Here is a 27,931-nt window from a genome sequence, read left to right as displayed (position 1 = left end):
CTCCGCTCCTCCCTCCTGCTCTGTAAACTCTCCCAAATAAATAAATAAATAAATAAATAAAATCTTTTAAAAGAATTTCACTTTTTTTTTTTTTTTAACGTCTTCACTTTAGAGGTGCCATCCAGAGAAGTGACACAACCTGCCAAAGCCACCTGCCAAGTCAGCCGCAGAGCCAGGACCAGCCCCCAGTCCCCAGTCTCCGGGTCAGTTCCCCCCCCCAGGATTCCACGGCAAGTGTGTGAGTCGGGTCCGCTGGACGCCCGCAAGGGGGAGGGGCGCTCGGGGCCCTGTGTGCCAAGCAGGGAGGCCTGCACCAGCCCTGGGGGCGGAAATGACAAGGAAGGCCACCCGCCGCCAGCGGGGTGCGCGGCCGGGGGCGGGGAGGGGGACCTCCCTGCAGGGTCGGGCAGCCGGTGCACCCGGGGCCTGCGGCTGCGGCACCCCTGAGCCTCCCGGGGCCGATGGAGACCACGCGGCCGGCCGAGAAACGACCAGGCGCCGTGGCGGGAGCGGTGAACCGGGACACAGCGGGCCACCAGGCGGCGAAGAGCCCTCGCGACACAGCGCCGCGTGCCCGCGGGGGCCGGGAAAACGGGAAAAGTCTCTGTAAGCAGCGCGGCTGCGGAGCCAGGGGGACCAGCAGGCGAGCAGGGGGGCGCCGCGCCCCGGCCCCGCCCCGCGCCGGCCCCGGCCCCGCCCCGCCCCGGCCCCGGCCCCGCCCCGCGCCGGCCCCGGCCCCGCCCCGCGCCGGCCCCGGCCCCGCCCCGCCCCGCGCCGACCCCGGCCCCGCCCCGCGCCGACCCCGGCCCCCGCCAGCCCCGCCCCCGCCCAGCCTTTGGCGGCCCTCCGCGCCTTTGCCTTCAGCCAGGGGTCCACGTGACCTCGGGCTCTTCCGCCGGGCTGTGGGGTCAGAGGTCACCACGATGGCGGCGCCCGGGAGGCGCTGAGGCGTGGGGCGCAGCATGGCGGTGGCGGCGCTGGAGGCCGGGGCTCGGCTGGGCCGGCTGCTGAGCGGGCCGGGATCCGGCGCAGCGCTGAGAGCGGGGCGAGGGCACGGGACGGCGGCCGGGCGCTCGCGGAGCCGGCGCGAGGCGGACGCGCCCGTGTTCCAGTATGTGGGCGAGCGGGCGGCCCGCGCCGACCGCGTCTTCGTGTGGGGCTTCAGCTTCTCGGGGGCGCTGGGCGTGCCCACCTTCGTGCTGCCCCGCGCCGGGCCCGAGCGGCGCGCCGGCTCGCGTCCGCCCCGCAGGATCCAGCCGGTGCCCTACCGCCTGGAGCTGGACCAGAAGGTGCGGGCTGCGCGGCGCCCCCCGGCCTCCGCCGCCCCCCCCCCCCCGGGCGGGGCGAGGCTCCCTGCGAGCCGCTGCGATGCCGCGTGGCCGGGCGCCGGGGAGGAGGACCCTGCGGCGCTGCAGGCCGCGGGGGGAGCGCGTTAGGGCGCACTTTAATTTCTTCCTGGTTCCAGAATAGACTTTTTTTTTTTAAGATTTTACTTATTTACTCATGAGCGACAGACACAGGCAGAGGGAGAAGCAGGCTCCGTGCAGGGAGCCCGACGCGGGACTCGATCCCGGGTCCCCAGGGTCACGCCCTGGGCCTAGGGCAGGCGCTAACCGCGGAGCCACCCGGGCTGCTAGAGGCTTAGTTTGGAGGCGGCAGTGCTCCAGGTGTGCTGGAGGGATGTGAACTGCCGTCTGGCGAAGCCGCCGTCAGGTCAAGTTAGTCCGGAACTCCTTTTGTTGGCCTGTTACCTGCCCCAGCTCTTCTCCGCCACCGCCACCCTAGGCAGCTGCAGCGATCACCATTAGCCGCTGAGGATCTTCGACAAACATCCCTGGGGGAAAAGGCTGTTTGCACTGGGTGGCATCTAGGTCAGGCCAGATAGAGAGAGCCTTGTGCATGGGGTCTCCCGGGGAACCACCGGGCAGGTCAGATGGGAACGCCCCGGGAATGGCGCTTTGAAGTTGTGCGGCCCCTTTCTGCCTCTTCAGGGGCTGCCGGACTGCAGGTTTGCGCTGCCATTGCGAGCTTCTCAGAACGGAACGGGTCAGGTTGAAGTGCTGCAAAGCTTGCTGTTCCTACAGCTGCTTTCCTTGACTCAACATTCCCTAGATGGCTTTGAGTCTTTGGCTAATCTCCAGGGTTCTGAAAAAATGGATTCTGACGTTCTCCAGTGTGCTTGTTGGTCCATTTTCACTGATGCCACTCAGTCCATGTCCTTTTATTTCTTTTATTATTTTTTATTTTTAAGATTTTATTTTTTCATGAGAGACACACAGAGGCAAAGACATAGGCAGAGACAGAAACAGGCTCCCTGTGGGGAGCCCGATTCGGGACTTGATCTCGGAGCCATCCAGGAGTCCCCAGTCCATGTCCTTTTAACATAATTATCGATGTGGTTGGATCACATCAACCATCTTGCTCTTTATTTTATTATTTTTTTAAAGCTTTTATTTAGGGATCCCTGGGTGGCACAGCAGTTTAGCACCTGCCTTTAGCCCAGGGCCTGATCCTGGAGTCCTGGGATCGAGTCCCACGTCAGGCTCCCTGCATGGAGCCTGCTTCTCCCTTTGCCTATGTCTCTGCCTCTCTCTCTCTCTCTCTCTCTCTCTCTGTGTGACTATCATAAATTAAAAAAAATAAAGCTTTTATTTATTCGTGAGAGACACAGAGAGAGGCAGAGACACAGGCAGAGGGAGAAGCAGGCTCCCTATGAGGAGCCCAATGCGGGACTTGATCCCAGGACCCTGGGGTCACGACCTGAGCCAAAGGCAGATGCTCACCACTGAGCCACCCAGGCATCCCTAAACAGGGTTTTATTTTATTTTATTTTATTTTATTTTATTTTTTTAACATGGTTTTAAAATATACTTTGAACAACAGTTTATTGAAGTCTTTGATAAATCCAATGTCTGGGTCCCATTAGTGTCAGTTTCTTTTGGCTGTTTTTGTCCCTTCAGTGTAGGTCTTTGCATGTCTTCTACTTTTTGGTTGAAAACTGGACATTTTGGTGATGTTTTGTAATAACTTTGGATTCTGATATTCTTCCCTTGAAGTTTTGTTTTGCACCCCCCCCCCCTTTTTAAGATTTTATTTATTTAAGGGAGGAGAGAAAGAGCACGGGCAGGGGGGTATGGTAGAGGGAGAAGCAGACTCCCTGCTGAGCAGGGAGCTCTATGTGGGGCTGGGTCCCGGGACTCTGGGATCATGACCTGTGCTGAAGGCAGCCACTTAAGTGACAGAGCCACCCAAGCCCCCCCCCCCCGCCCTTTTATTTATTTATTTATTTAGTAACTTTTTGGACTTCAAGTATACAGTCTTCCCTGCTTTGCATGGCTACTGATACCTTTATTCCAGTTACTGATTTGTCTCTCTGCCCCCTCCTTTTCAGCCTGGCTTCTTGAGTGTTGCTTCCTAGCATATACCTTTGTGGTCAGCCAGTGATTTGGGCAGAGATTGTGCTCAGACACTTTAAGCCTCAAGGTTTCTACCTTCTACCTTTGATTCTGTGTATAGGTCAGGGACCACATTCAAATATCAGGCTGTTCTCAAGTCTGCCTCAGCTTTACTTGGGATTGGATCCTCAGGTCTCCCTCGTTTACTTGCGGAGTTTCCCAGTCAACTGTGGATGTGTGGAAAGCCTTCTGTGGCAATTTCACTTCTAAGATCTTTCCATTGCACTTTTGACTGGTCTGCCTCTCCTCTTGCCCTGGTCAGGATTGTAACCTCAGATGGCCAAGTTGTGAATTTTCCTTGTTTGTTTCTCACTGGGTTCACTACTGAGCATGAGTTTTCGCTTTCTACCCCAAAGTGAGTGTGTCCTTCCTGGCAACAAAGTTGATGGTTTTCATGGTCAACCCTGCCCTTTTAAAACTAGTGTGCTGATTGAGCTGGAGTAGATGGAGGACCCCAGATGGGAAGTCTGCAGATTCCTGCTGTTGTTACCTGAAGTTCTTTCTTCTTCCTCCTCCTCTTCTTCTTCTGCTGTTACCTGAAATTCCTCCTCCTCTTCTCTTCTTCTGTTGTTACCTGAAGTTGTTCTCCTCCTCCTCTTCCTCCTTCTTTTGTTACCTGAAGTTCTTGCTGCTGCTGTTACCTGAATTTCTCTTTCTTTTCTTTTCTTTTTTTCTTTTCTTTTTTTTCTTTTCTTTTCTTTCCTTTCCTTTTCTTTCTTTCTTTCTTTCTTTCTTTCTTTCTTTCTTTCTTTCTTTCTTTTCTTTCTTTCTTTCTTTCTTTCTTTCTTTCTTTCTTTCTTTCTTTCTTTCTTTCTTCTTTATTTTTTCATGAGAGACACAGAAAGAAAGAAGCAGAGACACAGGCAGAGGGAGAAGCAGGCTCCGTGCAGGGAGCCCAATGCAAGACTCCATCCTGGGACTCCAGGATCACGCCCTGGGCCAAAGGCAGATGCTCAACCACTGAGCCACCCATGTATCCCTCTTCTTTCTCCTTTTCCTTTTCCTTTTCCCTTTCCTTTCCTTTCCTTCTTTCATTCTTTCAAGTTTTACTTATTTAAGTAATCTCTACACCCAGTGTGGTGTGCGAGCTCACGACACTGAGATCAAGAGTTGCATGCTTTTCTGACTCAGCCAGCCAGGCACCCCCCCATTACCTGAAGTTCTAGCAGTCTTTCACAAATAAACATTTCTCAATTTGTTTATTCATTATTTTACTGTTATTCTTTTTTAAAGATTGTATTTATTTATTCATGAGAGACCCGGAGACAGAGAGAGGCAGAGACATAGGCAGAGGGAGAAGCAGGCTCTATGCAGATAGCCCGACGTGGGACTCAATCTGGGACTCCAGGATCACACTCTGGACCGAAGGCAGGACTAAACTGCTAAGCCACCCAGGCATCCCACATTTCTCAATTTATTTGCCTTTGATTTCTTGATCCCTGAAAAGGTTTTTGTTTTGTTTTTTGTTTTTTACAATTTTGTCCAGTTTCTTTTTTTGTTTTTAAGATTTTATTTATTAGAGAGTGCACAAGTGGTAGGGGCAAAGAGGGGTAAACACCCCATTGAGTGTGGCGCCTGACTCAGGGCTCAATCCCAGGACCCTGAGATCATGACCTAAGCTGAGGGCAGACGGTTAATTGACAGCCACATATAATACTATATGTTCTTTGATTGAGCAAACAACCTGTCATTTATTGTGGAAAAAACTTGATATCACAAATCAGTTCATGCTTTATTGGAATTCTTTTTCAGATTTCATCTGCTGCCTGTGGCTATGGATTCACATTGCTCTCTTCTAAAACTAAGGATGTGACGAAAGTTTGGGGTATGGGGCTCAACAAAGATTCCCAGCTTGGATTTCACAGGAGCCACAAAGATAAAAGTGAGTGTTCTCATCTTGGCTTCTCTGTGCTGTGATTGGTCTGAGGGAGCTCTCCTTTGTTTTCAAGAATATTGATGACATAAACCAGACTGGCACAACACAGTAGATGGAGTCTTACATGGATGTTATTTGAAACTATCTGGACTAGATTGTTGTGTTTTGTTTTGTTTTTTTTTAAAGATTTTATTTATTTATTCATGAGAGACACAGGGAGAGAGAGAGAGGCAGAGACACAGAGGGAGAAGCAGGCTCCATGCAGGGAGCCCGACGTGGAACTTGATCCTGGGTCTCCAGGATCACACCCCAGGCTGCAGGCAGGACTAAACCGCTGCGCCACCAGGGCTGCCCTGGACTAGATTGTCAGCTTCTTTGGTAATAACACTGAATCTTTAGGCAAAAGAGTCTTTACTGATAAGTAAAGGTGTTCCTGTTATTGTGCCTGGTGTATAAATTTTTTTAAAAGATTTTATTTATTTATTTGAAAGAGAGAGAGAGTGTGTGTAGAGGGAGAGGGGGAGGGAGAGAGAATCCTAAGCAAACTCTGCAGTGATAGTGGAACCCGATGTGAGGCTTGATCTCAGGACTCTGAGGTCATGATCTGACCCGAAATCAAGAGTTGGATGCTTAACGGTCCAAGCCACCCAGGCACCTTGCCTGATTTATAAATTAAACTTTGTCATTTAAAAAAAAAAAAAAAAAAAAGAAAGAAAAAGAAAAAAAATAAACTTTGTCATTGATATGTATGCATAGGAAAAAACATGGTACATATGGGGTTTGGTCCTATCCATAGTTTCAGGCATCCACTGGGGATCTTGGATGTATCCCACATGGATAAGGGGGGATGGCTGTATTGTCTGGATAAACATTTCATTTTTTTTCTTGTTCTCTCATTCATGTGCATACATTTTTGTACAGTTTTAGTCAGTGTGTATTTTCTGCCTTCTTTCACTTAATTTTATATTTAAAATTCTTTTGTAAGTCAGCACTGAAGTCTGTTGTAAGACTCCACGTTGCATTTATTATCATTTTTTTAAAGATTATTTATTTATTTATTCATGAAAGACACACACAGAGAGAGAGGCAGAGACACAGGCAGAGGGAGAAGCAGGCTCCTCACAGAGAGCCCGATGTGGGACTCGATCCCTTAACTCCAGGATCACACCCTGAGCCAAATGCAGACGCTAAACCACTGAGCCACCCAGGCGTCCTATATACTTTTTTTTTTAAGATTTTATTTTATTTATTTGATAGGGTGAGCAGTGAGAGGGGTAGAGGGAGAGGGAGAAGCAGACTCCCCACTGAGCAGAGAGCCCTATGTGGGGCTTGACCCTTGGACCCTGGGATCATGACTCGAGCCAAAAGCAGCTACTTAATAAACTGAGCCACCCAGGTGCCTCTGTTATAGCTTTTATTGGGAGCAGTTTAGGCATACATAGAAATGGACAGTTATGTAAAGCATGCCAGCTTCAGTTACCAACTGACTAATGTCAGGAGTGCTGTGGCTCTCCATCACCATGACGCACTGTGAACCTGTTCACTCTTGTTTCAGCCCGGGGATATGAATATGTTCTGGAGCCCTCACCTGTCCCACTGCCTCTAGACAGACCCCAGGAGACACGGGTGCTGCAGGTCTCCTGCGGCAGAGCCCACTCTCTTATCCTGACAGACTGCGAAGGAGGTGAGTTGGCCTCTGCCAGGTTCATGGGGGAGTAGGGGAATCACTTTCTTGCCTTTGGGTCTAAACTGCTTCGTTTGATGGAACCACATGTAATTAGTTGAGGCTGCTGGCATTTCCCGAGCAGGAAATGCTCGTTATATATGCTTCGTTATAAGTGAACCATACTGGTAGGATGGTTCAATATCACCGTATTGGACAGATCCTGCCAGCTCTTTGATGTTCTCTGCTCTCTGTGATTCTTAGAAAACCTCTAGTATTTATAAATGTGACAGTGCATACCGGGCCACCCTAGCAAGGCCTCCCACTTGCTTTGCCGTGAAGTCGCTGAGCTGGGCTGTGCGTGTAGACAGCTTTTTCTGTTGTACTAAAAAAGGAGTCTGTTTGCCAGTACTTCAACTGGTGGGCTTCCAGATTCCAGAAAACACGGACTCTCTCTAGAGGAGCGATTATTTCTAGGCAAAGGCCAACTTGACTAAATGTTTCCAATTTCATTTTTTGGCTAAGCTTGCTTTGTGGCAAAGGCAAAGGTGGTGTTCAGGAACTCTTTGAAGAGCAGGTTTGGCGTGGAGGGCATGCTCTAGTGACAGATCCAGGGAGTAGGGGTGCTGGGGCCCTCCCCAGGAGGTGCTTGCCTCGGAGGAGCACTGAATTCCTGAGAGGTGGAATGAGGGCCTGCGAGGGGGAGAGGGAGAGGCAGAGGTAGAAGGGACAGTCAAGTGGCCAGATCCCCCAGCATGTCTGCGGGTGTGCTTGCAAAAGCTGAGGGGATGAGAGAAGGAAATCAGAAGTGCTTAGGGTGAGTGGTTGGACTAAAGACTACTTCCGAGAGCCCCTTGCAGTCCTCACACTCTGGGATCCCCAGAACCTGCAGAACTGATTTCCTTGGTTGTGTTATTCTTTAGTCTTCAGCATGGGAAACAACGCTTATGGGCAATGTGGAAGAAATGTGGTCGAAAATGAAATTTACAGGTGAGTTCCCCAAAGGACTTCCCTAGATCGTGTTAAGCATTTAACATTTCCCGTGTGGTTACTGAGTGATAGACCCACTGAGCAGGAAGTGGCTAGCTTCCCCATGTTTGAGAGGGGTGGTGAGAAGTCACTGGAAAGCTGTGGAGGGTATTGCTTCATTGCAGGTTGAGCTCTGAACATTAGCTCAGTGGAAGGGAGGGCAGACGGGCATTGCTTGTGGTGCATAGAACTTCTTTTGAATTAGTTTTTTATTTTACCAAATGGATTAACTTTTAAAAATTCTTGTTTATTCTTATTTCAGTCTTTTCTTTTTTCTTCAAGATTTTAAGTAATCTCTACCCTCAACATGGGGCTCGAACTCATTGCCCCAAGATCAAGAGTCACCTGCTGTACCCACTGAGCCAGCCAGGAACCCCTTATTTATTTTGGTCTTTAAAAAAACTCCCCTCTGCTTCCTCAAATTGGGTCTAAATACCACTCTCACCTCTGGCAGCATATTAAAATTACCAAAGTGGGGGGCACCTGGTTGGCCCAGTCCGGAAAATGTGCGACTCTTGATCTTGGGGTCGTGAGTTTGAGCCCCACATTGGGCGTGGAGCCTATTTTAAAAAAAAAATTACCAAAGAGTTTTTTGTTGTTGTTGTTGTTTTTAAGAGTTGTTTTGTTTTACTCTCCTGCCTCGGCTTACCTCTGCCTTCTATTTGACCTTGAGACTTTCCCTAACTGTAACTGTGTACATGTGGAGGCAGGACCACACAGTGCTTACCGTGACCATATGTCTTTCTTCTCCCCAAATTCCACTCCATGCCCTAAACCTCCGCCCCCCCCCCCCCCCCCCCCCCGCCTGCCCGCTGCAGTGAAAGTCACAAAGTCCATAGAATGCAGGACTTCGATGGACAGGTGGTCCAGGTAAGAGACGAGTGCTGAGAGCCCCACTCATCCAGCCCCTAGGAGTGCTTTTGCAGGAGTGAAAGGTGGCGGAAGGGGGCGGTGAGGGCACATTGGTTAGGGCAGTTATCTGAATTAATACACTATTTTTGTAAAAATTACTGCCTGTCTACTGTAGGTCAGGAGAGTATTAGTTCTCACTAGGTTATGGTGGTACAGAGTTTAATAAGGTTTGAGGGATGACACTCTAAGGGGGAGAGACAGGGTAAACTAGCTGTGTGTGTGTGTCCCAGGCTGGCTATATCTTGCTCACTATTTCATTTCCATCCCTGGTGCAGACCCTGGCACGTGGAAGTACTTACAGTAAATACTTAAATGCATAAGCAGGTGCTTACAGGAAGGGCCCTGAAAGCACAGGAGAATTGTTAAGTCTCTCAGGGGTGGAATGGGAGGGAGAGAAGGCATCGTGGGGGAGGTGGCAGAGGCATATATTGGATAGACCAGGGCCAGAAAGGTTTTATGGCTGAAGGAGGGGGCAGCCTGAGAGCTTGGAAGGGTGGATGGTGAGCTAGTGACAAAGATTGGCTGCCAGTAGAGAGGCAGAGGAGGCGAATGGGGAAGAGAAAGCCTGATGGAACTGGGCAAGAATAAGATGTGGAGGCCATGTGGGGCAGCTGCCTAGACCCAGCTGTCTTGCTGCTTGGGAGTGGTAGGGACTGTGGTGAGCTTTGGGTCCATCGACCAGGACACTGGGTTTCCAAGGATTTCTCCTCATCAGCCTCACCTCTGTCTGACAGGTGGTTTGTGGCCAGGACCATAGCTTGTTCCTGACGGACAAAGGAGAAGTCTACTCTTGTGGCTGGGGTGCTGATGGGCAAACAGGTAGTGGGACCTTTCACCCCTGGGTTGGTGCCCTAGGGAGGTGTGAGCTGGAGCGCTCCTGTGGACTAGCCCCCACCTTCCTTAGACTCTTCCCTCTCTTACTACACTAGTTAGTCTGTCCCGCCTTATTCCCTTCACCCCTCCTCCCATGGCCACCAACCCGTCCAGGGTTGGGTAGAGGATTACAGCCACCCCTCAACAAACAGATACACAAATGCCATCTAAAGGGAACTCGATTTTAACTCTTTTGAGGAGAATGTGATTAAGGGTGGGAGAAATGAGGGATAAGCTTTATTAACCTTGCTTATTTAATCCTTTTGTTTTTTGATATTTGTCTGAAGGGAAGGCCTTTAAATTTAAGATTAAAATTTTGAAAAAAATAAATAAATAAAATTTTGTGTAAATCCTACATAATCTTGCCAGCACAGTGCATCACCTTTGTTTGCTGTTTTGCGTTTCCTTCTGGTTCTTGTTCATATGTATACATCTTTTATATTATAACATAGGTGTGATTTTATATGCTTGTTTTCTCTTTTAAATTTTGTTGGTATAGATTTCACAATTGGGTTTTTAATATTTGTATGATGCAGCATCAAGCTAATTTACCATAAGGTAAATTAATAATTATTTATCAAATAATTACTTAATCATTACCCTATTTCTCAGGAGGTATACTTTTTGGAGCAGTGTGGGGGAATGGGAGGGCGACCAATTGGTCATTGAAGATATTATGACATTTATCACATATACGTACACTTTTTCTTTTTTGGGATTGTTGCCCTAGGATAAATGTCCAGGAGTGAGTCAAAAGATTAGAATATTTTTGTGTTTTCAGAATATATTGTTAACTTGCTTTCTAAGAGTTTTATCAGTTTGTACTGTCCTCAGCAATGTATGGAAGTACTACGGTAGCCATAACCTCTCTAGCAGCAAATATGGTCAATTTAAGTGTGCTAATTTCATCACTGTACCACTTTTTTTCACTCTCATTTCTTTGGTAACTGTAAAGCTGACTCTTCTTTTTATTTTTAAAATCGTGCTGTTGGTAATTTTTGAAGATAAGCTTTTTATAAAAATAAGAATATTGTTGATAGATGCATCCTGACAGCACAGAAATGAGGTTAAAAGTGCGAGTCCCACTTGATGGAGAAAACCATGGTTAACAGTTTTCTGGTGCCATTCCAGAAATGAGCTGTCATAGGTGACACTTCTTCTCACCTCCCTGCCCTTGCCTGCCAGGCTTAGTGTCCAGTCACACAGGCCCCTGCAGCGGTTCCTAGAGCATGCCTCCTCTTGCAGCCACAGGGCCTTGGCACAAGCTGATCCTTGCCTGGAATGCCTGTCTCTGCTCTCCTTTTCATCCTTTAGGCCTCATCTTGGGTGCCATCTCTTCTGTGAAGTCTTTCCTGGACATCCTTCCTAAAACAATTGTCTTCCTCCCATGCAGATTCTATCTTAGGATCTTGTTCCTTTCTTTCATAATCCTTCACGGTTTGAGTTTTTTCTTTTTTAAATCTTATTATACATGTATTACAGTATGCACAAAAGATGATATGTTCTCAATACTCTTCAAATTGATCTACGAATTCAGTGCAATCCTGATCAAAATGTCAACTGCCTTATTTGCTGAAACGGACAAACTGATCCTGAAATTCTAATAGAATTGCCAGGGACCACATATAGCCAAAAGATTTTGGAAAGAACAAAGTTGGAGGACTTGCACTTTCTGATTTCAAAATTTATAGCAAGCTAAACTAATTGAAACATTGTGGTACTGGCATCAGGATAGACAGACCATTAGAATAGAATGGGGAGTCCAGAAGTAAACCTGTACATCTATGATCTGTTTTTTATTTATTTTTTATTTTTATTTTTAAAGATTTATTTATTTGAGAGAGAGCGTGAGAGCATGGAAGGAGAGGCAGAGGCAGAGGTAAATCTCAAGTAGACTTGCTGCTGAGTGCAGAGCCCAATGTGGGGCTCAATCTCACGACCCTGAGATCAAAACCTGAGCTGAAGTCACGAGTTGGATGCTCAACCGACTGGGCCACCAGGCGCCCCTGAAATGCAGTTCGTTTTGTGTGTTGATTTTGTATCCTTCTTTGCTGAGTGCAGTTCATTCATTCTTGTAGTAGCTGTATGACATTCTACCGCTGAATATACCTCCATGTATTCAGTTTCCCATCAATCGATATTTGGACGGTTTACAACTTTCTGTTATATGTCAAGCAGTGTTTCTCTGGCCAACTGTGTCTCCCATTCACATGTTAGAGCATGTTAGTGCTCTCATGAAGATGCTGTGAGTGGCAGGAGATTGTAGAATATGCTCCTGTATTCAAATGTTTTTTTTCAGAAGCTGTTGCAACCAAGTGTCCCCTGGCTGCAAGGTGGTGTTCTCAGCCTGGCCAAGGCTTACTGTTGTCCACTTCAAAGCTTTTGCCTGTCTTGTGAGTGGGAAATAGTATCTTACTAAGGTTTGAATTTGCATTTTCCTAATAACTGCCTGAGAGTGACCACCATCTTTTTATAAATTTACAGGCCAGTCTTGTTTTCTGTCTTCTGAAACATACACTCTGTTCTTTGCCCATTTGCTGACTTGTCTTTTTTCCTATTGATTTTTAAGGATTCTTTTATCTTGTACCTGTATTCTTTTTTTTTTTTTTTTTTTTTTTAAGATTTTACTTATTCATGAGAGAGGCAGAGACATAGGCAAAGGGAGAAGCAGGCTCCAGGCAGGGAGTCCGATGTGGGACTTGATCCCAGAACCCCAGGATCACACCCCGAGCCAAAGGCAGATGCTCAACCACTGAGCCACCCACGCGTCCCTTGTACCTGTATTCTTTGCAGTTCTAGCGTCGCATGTGTTTTCTCCCAGAGTTTGTCTTGACCTTTTGTCCGTTTGAGTTTTGAATTTTAACTGTTTTCTTCATTGCTTATTGCTTCCTTTTCAGATTTACCTGGGCATTTTCAATAGTCCCTTATTCCTGCTTTTATCTCTTTAAACATTGCCCACAGAGTTATTTTTTTAAAGTTTTGTATATTCTAATATCAGGGTCTGAAGTCTGGAGACTGTCAAGTGGTTGTTTGTTGGTTCAGTTTACTCTCTGACTCATGGGTATCCTTCCTTACGTATTGAGTAACTTTTGACCATGAGCTCCTATTTCATTGAATCCAACTTGTGGAAGTTCGAAGGGCCTAAACTGGAGACGCTTTCCTCCAGAGAGGATTCGGGTTTGCTTCTGCCTGTTGCTAAGGGGTGCTGCCAGTTGGACGTTGCTTTGGGTCCCTTTACAGAAGCATGGTGTAAAGCGAGAGTCTCTGGTGTGCATTCTGCCTTGGTCTGCTGCCCAGTGCTCACTCTCCATCACAGTGCTAATGGTAACATTTGTCCTGATATCCTCTGGCCAGCCCTGCCTTTTCCTCTGTTCACCGTCTGCCACGACAGCATGCCAGTTTTGGTGTACTGTTATTTTGGGAGGTGATGTAGGGGGCTGGGGTGGGTTGGGCTCTTGGAGATTGCCTTTATTTTCTGGTAAGCCCAGCGGTGCTTTAGAGATTGCTTGTTGCAGTATTCTATGTGTGTATTCTCCTAGGATCCAGTGGCCTTATTTTGTAGGGCTGTTCTATCTGGCATTGGTTTCTAAGTTGAATCAGACTTAAAAAGCCTCAGGGGTCTTACAAATAAATCATTCTTCCCGTTTCATCCTCCTCTGAGAGAGGGTGGAGAAGGAAGTTGTAGAGCAGCTGAGAAACAGATTAGCATTTCCCTTTTTTTTTTTAAATTTTATTTATTTATTCATGAGAGACACAGAGAGAGAGGCAGAGACACAGGCAGAGCTCCATGCAGGGAGCCCAACGTGGGACTCAATCCCGGGTCTCCAGGATCACACCCTGGGCTGAAGGGGGCGCTAAACCGCTGAGCCACCCGGGCTGCTCCTAGATTAGCATTTCCAAGATGATGTTGGTAAAGGGTTGAAAACTGTGCTTGGCACATAGTAAGTCTGTGTTAAGTATTTATTCCAGGAGTCCATAACTGGGAGTAACGCTTTGCCACCATGTCAGGTCTAGGTCACTACGATATCACCAGCGTGCCTACCAAGCTGGGTGGAGACCTGGCTGGAGTGAACGTTGTGCAGGTGGCCACCTATGGTGACTGCTGCCTGGCCGTGTCTGCTGAGGGTGATCTCTTCGGTTGGGGGAACTCTGAGTATCTGCAGCTGGCCTCCGTCACTGACTCCACGCAGGTACGAGGTCACTTACCACCTGGGCTGGGAACTTTGGAAATACAGAGTGGTAAGGGCATGTATGAGAGCTTCTTCAGCAAAGTGTGGTGTAGGAAGTGCTGCTCAGGCCTGACTACCTGTAAGGCTGCCTCTTCTTGGCCATCTTATGGGAGTCAGGAAAGAAAGCTGGGGTCCAGAGCCATCGTTATCAACCCTTTGATGTGATCGTCCTGGTTTAGAGCAGTCTGCTGGCTGTGCCTGCGTGCCCTGTCTCAGTCTAGAAGGGGTATGAGGTAGTTTATGTAGTTCCCATGGTGGCACCATGTGCTTTCTATTGCAGTGTGACATATATGCCCAGTAAAGCATGCAGATCACCAGTGTGACATGAGGACACCTGTACCCCACCTACCCACCCAACCAGTAGGACACACAATACTTCAAAAGTCACTGCATGTGGCCTCTCTGGTCACCGCCCCTACCTTCTCACCAAAGGGAGCCACCATCAGTACAGCACAGCATGATTTTAAAGTTAAGGGGAATTGCAAATGAAAACAAAAAGTAGAGTTCACTGCATGATGAATCTCTGTCTCTCACTTGTGTTCAACCATTACCAACTAATGGTCCATTTAAAAAAAAACAGACAAAACCAAAAAACCAGAGACATAATCCACCATTTTTGAATGTAGAATTTAGTGGTTGTTAGTGTAGTTATGCAGGTTATGTAGGTTGTGGAGCTGTTCAATTCCACAAAATTTTCTTTACTCCCCATACCCCACTCTCCCCAAAACAATCACTACCCCTAACAGTCAGTTTTTGTTGCCATCTACCTCTCTCTCCTGGCTTTTTTTTTTTTTTTTTTTTTATCTACCTCTCTCTCCTGGCTTTTTTTTTTTTTTTTTTTTTTTTTTTTAAGAGAGAGCATGCTCGTGGGGAGAGGGGCAGAAGAAGAGGGAGTGAGAAAATCTTAAGCAGGCTCTGTGCTGAATGTGGAGCATGACACAGGGCTTAATCTCACAACCCTGAGATCATGACCTGAGCTGAAACCAAGAGTCAGACGCTCAACCAGTTGAGCCACCCAGGCACCCCTGCCCTGGGTTATTTTGTAGTAAGTCCCAGATTATCATATTTTATCCATTAAAGTTTCCATATTGTGTCTTTAAAAGATAAGGGCTATTTAAAAATATACTTTATTCCTTAATACCATCAAACTTCTGACAACTTACAGAGCATTTCATGTGTGTGTGTGTGTGTGTATATATATATATATATATATATATTTTTTTTTTTTTTTTTTAAGATTTATTTCTTCATTTTAGGGAGTGAGAGCATGAATTGGAAGGGCAGAGGGAGAGAATCTCAAGCAGACTCCCTGCTGAGCTTAGTGTCCAACACAGGGCTTGCTCCATCCCAGGACCCTGAGATCATGACCTGAGCCGAAACCAAGAGTTGGCTGCTTAACTGACTGAGCTTCCCAGGCGCCCCTTAAATATGTTTTTTTTTTTTAAAGATTGTATTTATTTATTCATGAGAGACACACACACACACACAGAGAGAGAGAGAGTGGTAGAGACACAGGCAGAGGGAGAAGCAGGCTCCATGAAGGGAGCCTGACATGGGACTTGATCCCCGGTCTCTAGGATCACACCCTGAGCTGAAGGCTGCGCCAAACCGCTGAGCCACCTGGGCTACCCTAAATATGTATTAATAAAGAGATCAGCCCTGAGGGGAAAAAAGGTCAGTGAAAAAGATGAGGAGAAGCATTCCCTGTGGTCCGTCACAGTGGCTAGAAGCTGTTAGAGGTATGGTTCTGAGCTTTCTAGTAGCCAAAGTAGAGAAGAAAACAGGCCTATTTAAATGATTCATTGTTTCTATAACATAACACGGTCGTTAGGGAAAACTGTGGTTCTTCCTGTTGCTCCCAGGTCCTGAGAAAAATATCTCCTCACTGCCTCCCTGTGGGGGACAGATCCAGTTTTGTGGCACTGTTACCACTGCATAACAAATGACCCGAAACTTAGTGGTTTAAACCAACACACATTTATTCTCTCTTAGTTGCTGTGGATCAGGAATCTAGGGGTGACTTCGCCGGGTTTTCTGACCCTGGTCCCTTGAAGGCTTAGGGTTCAGCAGCCGAAGGCTCCACTTCCAGGACCACCCCGGTGGTGGATGGCAAGACACAGATCCTCCTGTCGTTGGACCAGGGCCCCAGTTCCTCACTGTTGGCCAAGCCTGCCTTGGTTCCTGGTCCTGCTTCTCCATGTGGCAGCTCCCAACATGGCACCTGGCTTCATTAGAGCAAGCCAAAGAGCAAGCAAGAGAAAGTGCCCATGGGACAGCAGCCAGCCTTTTATCATTTAATCTTGGCGGTGACCTCCCCTAGCTTTCACTGGCATTCTCCATGTGGGTGTGACTGGTGGGAGGTGGGGATCATGGGGACTGTCTTAGAAGCAGCCCAACATGGCCTCGTCTTGTGGGCGGCTGCAGTGGTCCTGTGCTAGAGCATTTCTCGGCACTTGCTGAAGGCGTTGGACCAGAGCACAGTCAGGTAAAGACGCTGTCTGACGGCCTCGCCTCCTCCAGGTGTACGTTTTCTGGATCCGTGAGCCCCCTTATTCCTTAAAAGTCAGCTTAGGGACTGTTACCCTCCAGCTGTCCCCATTTGAAAGTGCATCTGTAAAGATTCATGGCTGTCACTGAAGCACTTAAAGCCTGCCTTTCCAGAGGGTTACTCCTCAGAGGTGCCAAGACCAAATCCCACTGGAAGCCTAAGTTGGCCACACTTCATCCTCCAAACCCTTGACACCTCAGGTGTCTCATTCTTGGCAGCAGATCTGGTCCATATACAATCAGATGAGGGTGCCCTCAGTTTCCTCACTCGGAGTCCTCCACCCTCCACTCCAGGCCCACTGCCTATTGTAGCATGGGGATGTCATCTTGCCCCCCAGAGATGTGATTCTCCTCCCTGTGCCTTGGGGCACATCTCCTCCCTCCTCAGAAGCCCTCCTCCATCTGCTGGGCCTTCTTCACCATAGCCTCAACGTCCCTTTCTCCACTGGCCCCTTCCCATCCGTCCTTACACCCAATCCATGTGGCCTCCGTCTGCAGAGGCTGTGTACGGGCTTCCTGGTCTCTACCCAGACTGTTCAGGGTCTGCACGTCTATATCCCCAGGCATTTCCACTTGACTGGCTCTGGGTGCAGTGAGCTCCTGTGTATCCCCCACATCTCGGTCCTCCACTGTGTCCTAGCCATCACATTACCTCTGGAAATCATGCCCCTCCTCTCTTACTACCTGTGCTCAGGGGAAAGACCGACTCCTTTCCCTGGCCTACAACGTCCTGCATGTCTGGTCTCTGTATCCCCCCTCATCCCTCTGCTTCATCCTCTCTGACCTTGTTCAGACCCCTGAAGGTGTCCTGCCTGCCCCGTTCCCTGTGTATGTGCCAGCTCCGCTCCTTGGACTGGCCCCTCTCCCCTTGCCTGGTTATCCCTGCTTATCCTGCAGGTCCCAGGATAAAATGAAGCCTTCCGGGTCTTTCCCTGATGCTCCTCCCTGCAAACTAAACCAGGTTGCCCGACATTCATTCTCAGAGACCCTGGACTCTCCTTCATTACACTCGGCCCAGATTATTTTTGTGTGAATTTTGGTGGGCCCCTTACCTATTCCACTAGACCCCGCTTAAGAGAGGGACTAGGTTACCCCTCCCTGTTGTATTCCCAGTACCTGGTTAGATGTTTAACATATCTTGGGCGTTCAGGAGGTACTTGTAGATTGAACCAATGACCTGGGACTTGATCTGCTTTGTACATAAGACCGAGCATTTCCGACTTCTCACTGGCTTGTCTTGTGGCTCTGGTTTTGATTCAGGTGAATGTCCCTCGGTGCTTACCCTTCTCAGGAGTGGGGAAGGTGAAGCAGGCTGCGTGTGGTGGTACAGGCTGTGCCGTGTTAAATGGTGAGACCCTCCTGCGGGCATCTGAGTGGGAAGCTGTAGGTGGGTCAGACGGGGGCCGGCTCAGTGTCCCCTGGACTCATGGCTGGGGACCCCATCCTGAGGGAGGGAAGGGGAGGGTGGCTGTGGGAAGACCTAGTTAGACTGGACTCTGCATAGACGGTGAGGGTGACCTTGACAGAAGGATACTAGCCATGATTCCAAAGTAGACGAATAAACAGAACTTGGTCATTCTCACGTCTGAATAATAGCAGACCTCCGGAGTGGAGAACCAGCTCCTTCCTCCGTTTCCCTTAGCCTGGACCAGAGACTCAGCCCTGCCTTCCCCAGGGAGGCTGTGCCAGGAAACAAAATATAGAGAGAAGAGCCGTAGGGTCTGGATACTGAGGCCCTTGCCCCTGGGATTAAATGTCTGGCACTGCTGAGGAGCATAAAACCTTCTATGACCAAGATAATCGTTTCCGAGACTTTTAGGAATCTGGCCAGAGGCTGGTTGTGTACTTGACTGGCTCTCCTGATCAGTCTGAAAGAACATCCGTGTAGGAAAAACCTCCCTTCTGGCCTCTCCTGTACTCCCCGGGCCTCTGGGTAATGATGACCTGGACCCATCTTGGTTACCCTCCAGCTGTGGGAAGTTTGTGTCCTGACATTGGGAGCTGGCTAGACACCCATCACAAGCAAGAATTGGAAAGAGGAGGGAAGAAACATTATTTTAGATCTCTGTCCCTATGTTCTTGCCAAGCAAGAGGGGGAGAAAACAACAAAAAAAACCATCTACGTGGAGATAAGGCATGTTGGTGGTGCAGTCAGGATTTCCAGTGAGGGCGGGCTGCACTGGGTTTGACCCACTGACCGCGGTGTTTGCTGTCATGCAGGAGAAGGACATGTTTTCGTCTGGGGCTACGGGATTCTTGGGAAAGGCCCAAACCTTGTGGAAACTGCATTTCCAGAGGTGATCCCACCCACTCTCTTCGGCCTGACGGAGTTCAACCCGGGAGTCCACGTTTCTCATATTTGGTGTGGTCTCAGCCACTTTGCTGCCCTGACCAGTAAGTGACCAGTGCAGCTCCGGAGGCTGGCAGAGCTGAGCCGAGCTTTGCTGGCAGCCCCATGCTGTGCTCTCCCTTCTCTGTGTGGATAATTCAAGAGTGGGGCAAGCCACAAGTTGCTTGGCTTGAGGTAGGATGATGTGTGCCTTCTCATCATCCCGGAGTTGTGTGTTTTTGGTTCATTGGGTTCGTGGTCAGGATAACATTAAAGGAGGTTTTCTCCAGAGGATGCCAGTTGGTGGTAGGAGTGGGGACCGTCAAGCATGGCGGGCTGGCGGAAGCCAGCAGAGGTCTGGTGAATCCACGGTGGGTAACCAGGAGGTGGATGTGTGTGGTGGCTAGAGGCAGGTCTGGAAGCCCGTCCTGTGGTTTCATGGAGGCTAGTCTGCCTGAGTCCTCCAGAGGGATCTGAGGTGGGGCCCAGATGGAGGTTTTTGCAAAGGTTTGCCAAATTACAAAGTCGTAAAATGTCCCGTGACTTGGTGGACCTCTAGCTGGTGTGCTTTTCTCCATCATGGCTTTGGAGAAACAGACCTCCCCTCCAACCCCCAAGTGAGTGTCATTGGTTCAGTCAGCTCTCCAGCTGACCTGGATAGTCAGACTGCACTAAATTAATTTCACGTGATCCTCAAGTAAATTCGTGGTTTCCTTGCGATTAGAAAATCTTTTTGTCTTATGGGAAGGAAACATCTGGCCTGGGATGGTGAGTTTGGGTCGTCCAGAGTCACAGGAGTTTTTTTAAACCATTTTGCTTGAGCCAAGAAGAATCTGTGTGGCCGGATTCTAGAGGTAACAAAGATGTATTTTCTTTTTCTTTTCTTTTTTTTTTTCTTTTAAAGATTTTATGTATTTACTCATGAGAGACAGAGAGAGAAAGAGAGAGAAAGGCAGAGTCACAGGCAGAGGGAGAAGCAGGCTTCATGCAGGGAGCCTGATGTGGGACTCGATCTCTGGTCTCCAGGATCATGTCCTGGACTGAAGGTGGCGCCAAACCGCTGGGCCACCCGAGCTGCCAAAGATGTGTTTTCTAAGACATCTCCAGGCTTAAACTATGTGCACAGTCATATGCTTGGAAATCCATGCAAAGTGTTCAATGAGGGTGGACTGTTTTCTGTTTGCTGTCAGGTTGTGTGGCCGTTGTGGGTCATGTTGAAGTGAATTCCCTGTCTAGATTTTCCCTAAGACCCAGTGGCCACCCTCCCCATGCCGGTCACTGTCCCTTAGTAGGTGGAGCATCAGAGCTTGGGCTTCTGGCCCATCTGTGGGGCTAGCACTTGCATCTGGCCAGCTGGGGGTTGGCATTGGTTGGTTTACCCTGTGGTCTGCTAACATTGAGGGGAGCCAGACTGAATTGTTCTGTTGAACACATAAAATTTAAGGGTGGAGGACCAAAGAGGCTGTGAGATCAGAGGACTTCAACAGCTTGTAACAAGAGGATTCCTTGTTTAATTAACAGCCCATATTATTGTACTCATGGCTTTTCTGTGGCTTTTCTTCTCTTCTCCATGACCAAAGCCTTCTGCTAAAAATGGGGCCTCTGTGCCAAGGAGTGCCCCATGCTGGTGTGGATGGAAATCTGTGGTGAAGTCTGGGCTGTGGGAGGTGGCCTGCCAGGGCTGGGGGGTCCATCCTGCAGGTTGGTGTTCCCAGGGACCCCGTAGGTTCTGTCATGCTGTTGTCTATGGCACCTGGGCTGTAAAAAGTTCATGGCACTTTTTACAATTTGAAAACACTCATTTTTACGGTGAGGTTTGCTCATTTGTTTAGGTCTTACTCTTCGGCTAGCTGCAGCCCCGTGAGGACAGGAACTGTGCATGTTCAGTCCCAGCTCCTAGCACACAGTGGTGCTGGTCACCATGTATCTCTTGACCAAATGGTCCCGAGATACAGAAACCTGGACAAGGAATGATGGATCGGGGATTCCTGGGTGGCTCAGCGGTTAAGTGCCTGCCTTCAGCCCAGGGCATGATCCTGAAGACCCAGGATCAAATCCCACGTCAGGCTCACTGCATGGAGCCTGCTTCTCCCTCTGCCTATGTCTCTGCCTCTCTCTCTCTCTCTGTCTCATGAATAAATAAATAAAATCTTAAAAAAAAAAAGGAATGATGGATCGTCTTGTGTCTCACTCTGTCAGGGCATGACCCAGGTTCAAGGGGGCTCAGCTCTCAGGATTTGAGGAGGGGGTGTGCATAAGGGGTACGCATGGCAGGCTGTGTGCAGGAGCTGCCTGGCCCCAGAGCTCCACACGTATGCCAGTCCCCGTGTGACGGATGTAGCGTGCATCTGGGCTTGGCTGTGTTTTGGTATGGGAATGGTATACTTTTCCATTCAAAGGAAACCACTAATGCCTGGTAGGAATTGAGACTTTTTTTTTTTAAGATTTTAAAAATGTATTTATTCATGAGAGACACAGAAAGAAGCAGAGACATAGGCAGAGGGAGAGGCAGGCTCCCTATGGGGAGCCTGATGTGGGACTTGATCACAGGACCTGGGGATCACACCTGTGCTGAAGGCAGATGCTCAATCACTGAGCCACCCAGGTGTCCCTAGAAATTGAAACTTAATGTTGGGCCCTGTTTGTCCCTGGTTCTAGAAAGCCTGTTCTCATGACCCTCCCAGAGACTTGCTCTTGGCCTAGCCTCAACCAAACTACCTTTTTCTTTTCTTTGTAGGCAAAGGAGAGCTGTTTGTGTGGGGCAAGAACATCCGAGGGTGCCTTGGCATTGGTCGCCTAGAAGACCAGTATTTCCCATGGAGGGTAAGCCTACGCAGGGTGGGCATGAGGGCACACCCATGGCTTGAGGCTCCCCCAGTGTGTAGCTGGGCCAGTGCCAGGGCCCTGGGAACAGCTACCTCTCTCAGGTCTCGGCTGCCCCCTCTTTTTCCCCGCAGCTGCAGGTGAGGTCCTGTCATGCTGAGGAGCCAGAGACAGTTCCTGGCACCAGTGTCTCGGGCTATGCGGCTCATTGCCCTGAGCTCTGTCCCAAGGCCTGATGAGTGAGCAGCCTGCTGGAGGAAAGAGCAGCCAGGCCGAGGGTCCCAGTCCCTCAGTGCCCTGGAAGAAGCCTCATCAGAGGCTGTCCATGGACACATGGAGCAGGAAAACAGAGGCATGCCAGCACCTCAGAGGAGCAGAGTGCAGGCTGGGGGCCATGAGGCCCCAAGACAGAGAGATCTGAAATGACAAAGTTGGTGTGCCAGGACCTGTTTACAGAGGCCCCTGTGGAGGAACGTTTTACAGCGAATTTAAAAGCAAGCAGGATGTTTAATATTTAGAGTGCCATACCACAGCCACCAAAGTAAAAAATAAATAAATAAATAAAAGCTTTCCTGAGGGTGAGGATGCAATTATACAAAAAAGGCTCATTTCAAAATTAAAGGGGGAAAAGGTTCTTTCCTAAATTGTAGTTTATCTTAGTGTTGTTTACTAAGTCCTTCTAAAAGAAAAAAAAAGAACTACTCACATTTCTGAAAACAGCACATGTGTACATAGTGCAAACTGCGTTACGAAAAATAAGTCTCACATCTCTTGTCCCAGATACTGATTAAAAAAAAATAAAGATTTTATTTGTTTATTCATGAGAGACACTGAGAGGCAGAGACACAGACAGAGGAAGAAGCAAGCTCCTCACAGGGAGCCTGATGCAGGACTCCATCTCGGGACTCCAGGCTTAGGATCACACTCTGAGCCAAAGGCAGAGGTGCAACCCATGAGCCACCCTGGTGTCCCAATACTTTTTTTTTTTTTTTAAATTTTATTTGTTTATTCATGAGAGACACAAAATGAGAGGCAGAGATACAGGCAGAGGGAGAAGCAGGCTCCCTGTAGGGAGCCCAATGTGGGACCCGATCCCAGGACCCTGGGATCACACCCTGAGCCGAAGGCAGGTGCTCAACCACTGAGCCACCCAGGTGCCCCTACTGGTACGTTCTTATGTTTCCTTTTAGAAACTGTCTCTGCGTAGAGAGGTGCGTGCATGTGTGTATGCACAAATGTGTATATGCACATATTTAAGTATCTTCCTTGAAGGTTGTATTTTAATGTTTCAAAATCATGTAAAGCATTTTTTTAAAACCTTACGTGAACATGCAAAAGCAGCGTCTATTTGGAATAAAATAAGGATTTGTCTGTGAAAAACCCACTGCAAAATGTTTGGAGGCACTTCAGTGTTTTGGGGGCTGTTTCCCTTGGCTGCTGACTCTTGATTCCCTGTGACCTCAGCAGGCTCCGACCCCTTTGGAGGAGCTGGAGGCGCTGCTGCTTAAGAAAACAGGTCAGAATGGAGGCTTTGTATTTGTTGGAAGAGATGTGTATCAGAGCTGTGTGTAGGCTGGTTGGTGCTCGTCCGCTTGTATCCTGGGCCTGGGGTCCCCCTTAAGGGGTGAGGAACAGCTGCTCGGTGGATGCTGGGGGGCAGAGCAAGGACTGTGAGCGTTGACAACGTGGAGGTTCCACTTTTGTGGTAGCCTCTCACTTCTCGCCGAGGGGAAGCTGGGCAAGCGGCCAAGTGGCCAAGTTTTGGATGAATGACCACTGTGAGGGGTGTGGGGGGCTCCCCACCTGCCTCCCTTTCCCCCAGACTAGAGTGAAGATCAGTCATGATTGTACTGTCCCATCGAAATGGCCGGGCATTGCTATCCGTTGTGGGACTGGAAGTAGCAGGCACCCGGGGCCAAGGCCACTTGCCATTGGGGCCAGAGCCAGCTTACGGGAGCCCTCCTCCATGGACTTCTTACTCACCAAGCGGCCCTCTGGGAACGTTGCTCTCTGCACCCATGCTGTCTGGGAGGGGACACCTCAGGCTGTTCCCCTGATGGTTGCTTTCTTGCCAAACCACTGTCCTCCCCCGGAACATTTTTGCTGAGCCCTACGTGCCTCTGGGGTTGGGAGGACTGGTGAAGGAGAGCACCTTCTGGGGTGGTGCTGGGGGCTTGGCCCTGCCCACGTTCTGTGGGCCCGGACCTTCCAGCCTGGGCTCTGGGGAATGGCGGTGGCAGGAACCAGCCTTATGTGTAGCTCCTACAATAGCACTAACTTGTCATTCTCAGATGCACAGAGCCCAGGCTGCTCTGACAGTATGTAGGCCCAGGGAACATGTGCCACTGGACTCAAACCCGTCCTTCTAGAAGCTTTCCTGGAGGTTTTCCTGCTGCACACTGACACTCAGAGCTCAGAGACGGTCAGCAAGTCCTCGAGGCCACTCACCCAGTAAGAAGCAGGGCCCAGAGTCAGACTCACATGTGTCTGACTTTGAGACCTCACTGTGGTACCCTCCTCTGCGAGGGTCCGGAGCTGAACAACCAGGTCCCCAGCAGTGGGGAGAGGCGGGGACATACCGCCCAGGTTTATACAGGACCCTCTGGCCTACCTGGTGGCACTGCGGTGCGGGCATGGGGCAAGTGTTTGCATGGCCTTCCCGGAACATCACCCACTCAGAAATGCGCTCTTTCTAGACACCTCCGCCCATCTGAGGAGTCAGCAGAGCTGTCGGCTGTGCCGGGTGCCTTGCTCTCGTCCTCAGGACAGCCTCCGGAGGCCCCTGCCCCCCAGCCTGTGGCTCCGCAAATGGAAAGGGCTGCACCATTTCAGGGCCATGCAGTGGGCGGGGCTGAGACGCAAACTCTTGGCTCCAGGTGCAGACTATGCGGTGCCCAGGCTGCAGACCCCCTGGCTGCCGGGCCTCTTCCCACAGAGCCCTGGGTCCCAGGTGAAGTATCGGGGGGAATGGGTCTCTTGGTGCCACAAAGGAAGCTACAGATGCGGCCATATCGAGGAGCAGCCAGGGGCACCGATTCTGCGTTCCTTCTGGGTCCCCTGCCTTTGTGCCATGGGCGTTGTCATGAGGAGGGACATCCCTGAACAGATTCTGCTCACACTGGTCAGAGTTTGTAAAAGTCCTTCAGGCCAGACACGGTTCAGTTTTTGGAATGGTTTCTCTTTGCAGTAACATAGTTAGTGTAAATTGGTTTAGAAGAAATGCTCCGTTTAACCTCCACGAGGGCACATCCAGCACATTGTCTTGGACTCCAGAGACGGTGAGAGGCCGAAGACCCTGCCTGCCAGGGGGAGCACCCCCAGGGGGCTCAGAGGCCAGCCCCAGCCACCATCCTCCCTGTGAACACAGCAGAGCACAGCAGGGCCAGGTGGTTACTCTGCTTGGGGCTCTAATGGGCAGAGCCCCCGGGGACAAGGACAAGGTAGCTCAAGTGCAGCAGTGTGGGTACGGATGAGTGGGGAGCGGGGCGCGCTGCCTGGGGAGGGTCAGTGTAACACGCTCTGGTGGCCCCGCGAGGTTGCTAGGAGCTCACCTGGGCCCAGTCAGCACGGAGGCAGCGTGTTCTCTTCTGCTCCTGTGGTCAGCCTGGAACGCTTTCTGCACCTTCGCGATGAGCAGGGCTACTGCTGCTTGTTTGTTCAGTGATCTCTGTATCGGTGTCGCTAAAGACGTTTGTTTAGGGAGGGAGGGGCAGGCCGCATGGCTTGGTCACTAGCATCCATTTGCCTGCCATCCAGGAGCCCTTAATGGACTCGTCTCCCTGCACCGAAGGCCCCAGGCTCGGGTCAGTGCTGCCGTCGGGGCTTTCAGGCCAGGCCATCTGGATGAGGCCTCCCCCCCTCAGCTCTGCAAACTCCACCGGCTGCCACAGATCCCCCTTCCAGCTGTCCTGCTGCCCAGCAGAGCACTGCCCCCGGGGGAGCGGGGGAGGGAGGCAGAACCCAGACCCGCTGGGGCGGAACAGCAGCAGGGGCAGGGGTCTGCCGACCACGCAGCGCAACAGCCCTGACTTGCAATTTGCCACCTAAAAACACTCTTCTCACGTTTGCTGCTTTTGCCTTGGGCATCTCTGGAAGGATAGTGGAAACTGGCTAAAAGTGGTTTCCAGTTCAGAGGGAAGGAGGGAATAAGGGGGCAGGTGCTGACAGGCTGGGATTAAAGGTTAATATAGGGGAGCCCGGCCGGCTCAGTCGGCGGAGCATGAGATTCTTGATCTCGGGTTGTGAGTTCGAGCCCCATGTTGGCTGTAGATCTTACTTAAGAATAAAATCAGGAAAAAGAAAAGGGATTTAATGCCTTTTAATTCTTTTATGCTGAATGTCATTTTATAATGTAGCCATGAGAGTGTCTTGCCTATCATGAGAGTAATGATAATAATAGTATTACAAGAAGAAGGAAAGTGCCCCCCTTCTGAGAACTGGTTTGGCTCTGGGGACGTTGACATCCTTGAGTGTTGGCACAGCCGGAGCGGGATGGAGTGGCCGTTTCCAGGGGCAGCCTGTACACCAGCGAAAGTCCTTTACAAGGCCGGCGGGCCGGAGCTTCCACGTTGGCTGAGGGCTGCCTGTCACCTCGCTGGTTGACCTCTCCTGTGGTGAAATGCTGGCAGTTCACCCAATGCTGGCAGTGGGTGGGCAGCCTTGGTAGGACTGCCAGCATGGCCTGTGGCCCCCTTAGCGACAGTGGGGCTCCCTCCTCAAGGGAGCACGGTGTCTGGGAAGCAGCTGACCTAGAGCTGAGGCCGATGGCAGCCGTGGCTGAAGATGCTGGCCAGGGCCTCATTCCCATAGGCCCTGGCTGCAGGGAGCAGGGGTTCGTGAGCCATTCCAGGGAGCCATGGTGGTGACCCCTAGGAAAGGCCACTGCCCCTGGCTTGGGAGCAGGTGTTGACCTCTGGCAGGGTTGTGCTCAGCAGGGAGTAGCAGCGTCTGTGGGACGTGCAAGTTCTAGCAGTAATGTCTGCCATTGGCTGGGTGGGACGCTGGAGTGCCCGGTCCACCCAAACAGATCTGCCAGCCACGTGGAAGCACCCCCGTTTCCGTGGGGGGAGCCGAGGTGACTTGACCTCCCAGGAGGCGGAGCAGGGTCAGGCCTGGGCTGGGCCTCCTCCAAGCCGTGTGCCCTCACCGTGCGCCCTCATCGTGTGCTGGGTCTCGTTTTGCAGGTGACGATGCCTGGGGAGCCTGTGGATGTGGCGTGTGGTGTGGACCACATGGTGACTCTGGCCAAGTCATTTGTCTGAAGCCTCGCCCAGCCCGCGGGAGCCCGGAACGCGGCCTCAGAACCACTGGGGCTGCTCAGCAGAGGCCCCTGCGGGGGCTCTGAGCCCTTGGTGAAGCGAGATGCTCTCTGCCATGCCCTGAGCAGGAAGAGGCTGCAGGTCTGGGGACTCAGGCCCCTCTAGCCGAGGGTGAGACCCGCCGTTTTCATCACAGGATGGCTGTCCTTGTCAGGCCTGGCACCAGTGACAGGAGTCCTGGGCTGTGTGGCCCCAGCAGAGCGAGGAACCTCCGCACGTCTCGGCCCTTCCAGGACCGTGTGACGGCTCCCCGTGGCCCATCGGACTCCAGAAGCTGCTCTGAGGGAAGCCTGGCCATTTTGTTTGATCTTAAAGGTGGCCTCAGAATCGAGTGGCCGGGAGGGCTTCTGTAGGCCCCCAGCACGGCAGAGCTCAGGGTGGGAGTGCGGGCGGCTGCGTGGGCTGCGTGGGCTGCGTGGGCAGCGGGGCGAGCCCCGGTGGGGCTGCGGGAGCCAGGCTTCAGGCCCCCGCAGGAGTTAGAGCGAGGCCAGCCTCTCGTGAGCACCCCCCGCGGAAGCTTGGCTGGAGGGCCAGCCTTGGAGGAGGGATTCAAACATTGTGGAAAACATGTGAGGTAGTAACATAAACTTGGCCTTTCATTTAAAAACATCTTTTAAAAATCTCTTTTGGAATAAAGTCTATTTTCTGCCTTTTTATTTTTAAGCACTCGAGAGTACTTTTTTTTTTTTTAATCTTACTTGATCATTTAGAGATTTGCTTGCAAAAACAAGGCTTTTGATAAAGAGGCAACTAGAAGCCAGTGACAAATACTTCAGAAGACAATCCTGCTTGACAACGATTTTTCTGAACAGTCTCCTCCCGCGGTTCAGTTGGGAGAAAATGATAGAAGTTTAAGAGTAACTGGTAATCCGGTCAC

General features: G+C 50.3%; 1 protein-coding gene across 4 annotated transcripts; it reads left to right on the top strand.

Moving 5' to 3' along the window:
- Nucleotides 1-850: 850 nt before the first annotated feature.
- Nucleotides 851-27,720, top strand: RCC1L (RCC1 like). 4 transcript variants are annotated; one of them, XM_072752811.1, is made up of 11 exons: nucleotides 852-1,289; nucleotides 5,208-5,337; nucleotides 6,887-7,015; nucleotides 7,918-7,984; nucleotides 8,842-8,893; nucleotides 9,670-9,754; nucleotides 13,817-13,998; nucleotides 17,845-17,932; nucleotides 18,805-18,978; nucleotides 21,651-21,736; nucleotides 26,920-27,720. In XM_072752811.1, the coding sequence occupies exons 1-11, from the start codon at nucleotides 963-965 to the stop codon at nucleotides 26,995-26,997; spliced, it is 1,398 nt and encodes a 465-aa protein (XP_072608912.1). In that variant the 5' UTR covers nucleotides 852-962; the 3' UTR covers nucleotides 26,998-27,720. The 4 variants fall into 4 exon arrangements, with proteins under 4 accessions (XP_072608913.1, XP_072608912.1, XP_072608911.1 ...); XM_072752810.1 differs by lacking the exon at nucleotides 26,920-27,720 and adding an exon at nucleotides 21,871-23,116; XM_072752812.1 differs by lacking the exon at nucleotides 21,651-21,736 and having other exon boundaries at nucleotides 851-1,289.
- The last annotated feature ends 211 nt before the right edge of the window (nucleotides 27,721-27,931 follow it).

The sequence above is a fragment of the Vulpes vulpes genome, chromosome 3 (genome assembly GCF_048418805.1).
Source record: "Vulpes vulpes isolate BD-2025 chromosome 3, VulVul3, whole genome shotgun sequence".
Lineage (NCBI taxonomy): Eukaryota > Metazoa > Chordata > Mammalia > Carnivora > Canidae > Vulpes > Vulpes vulpes.
Note: the sequence above shows the minus strand (reverse complement) of the source record. Positions and strands in the feature narration are given on the sequence as shown.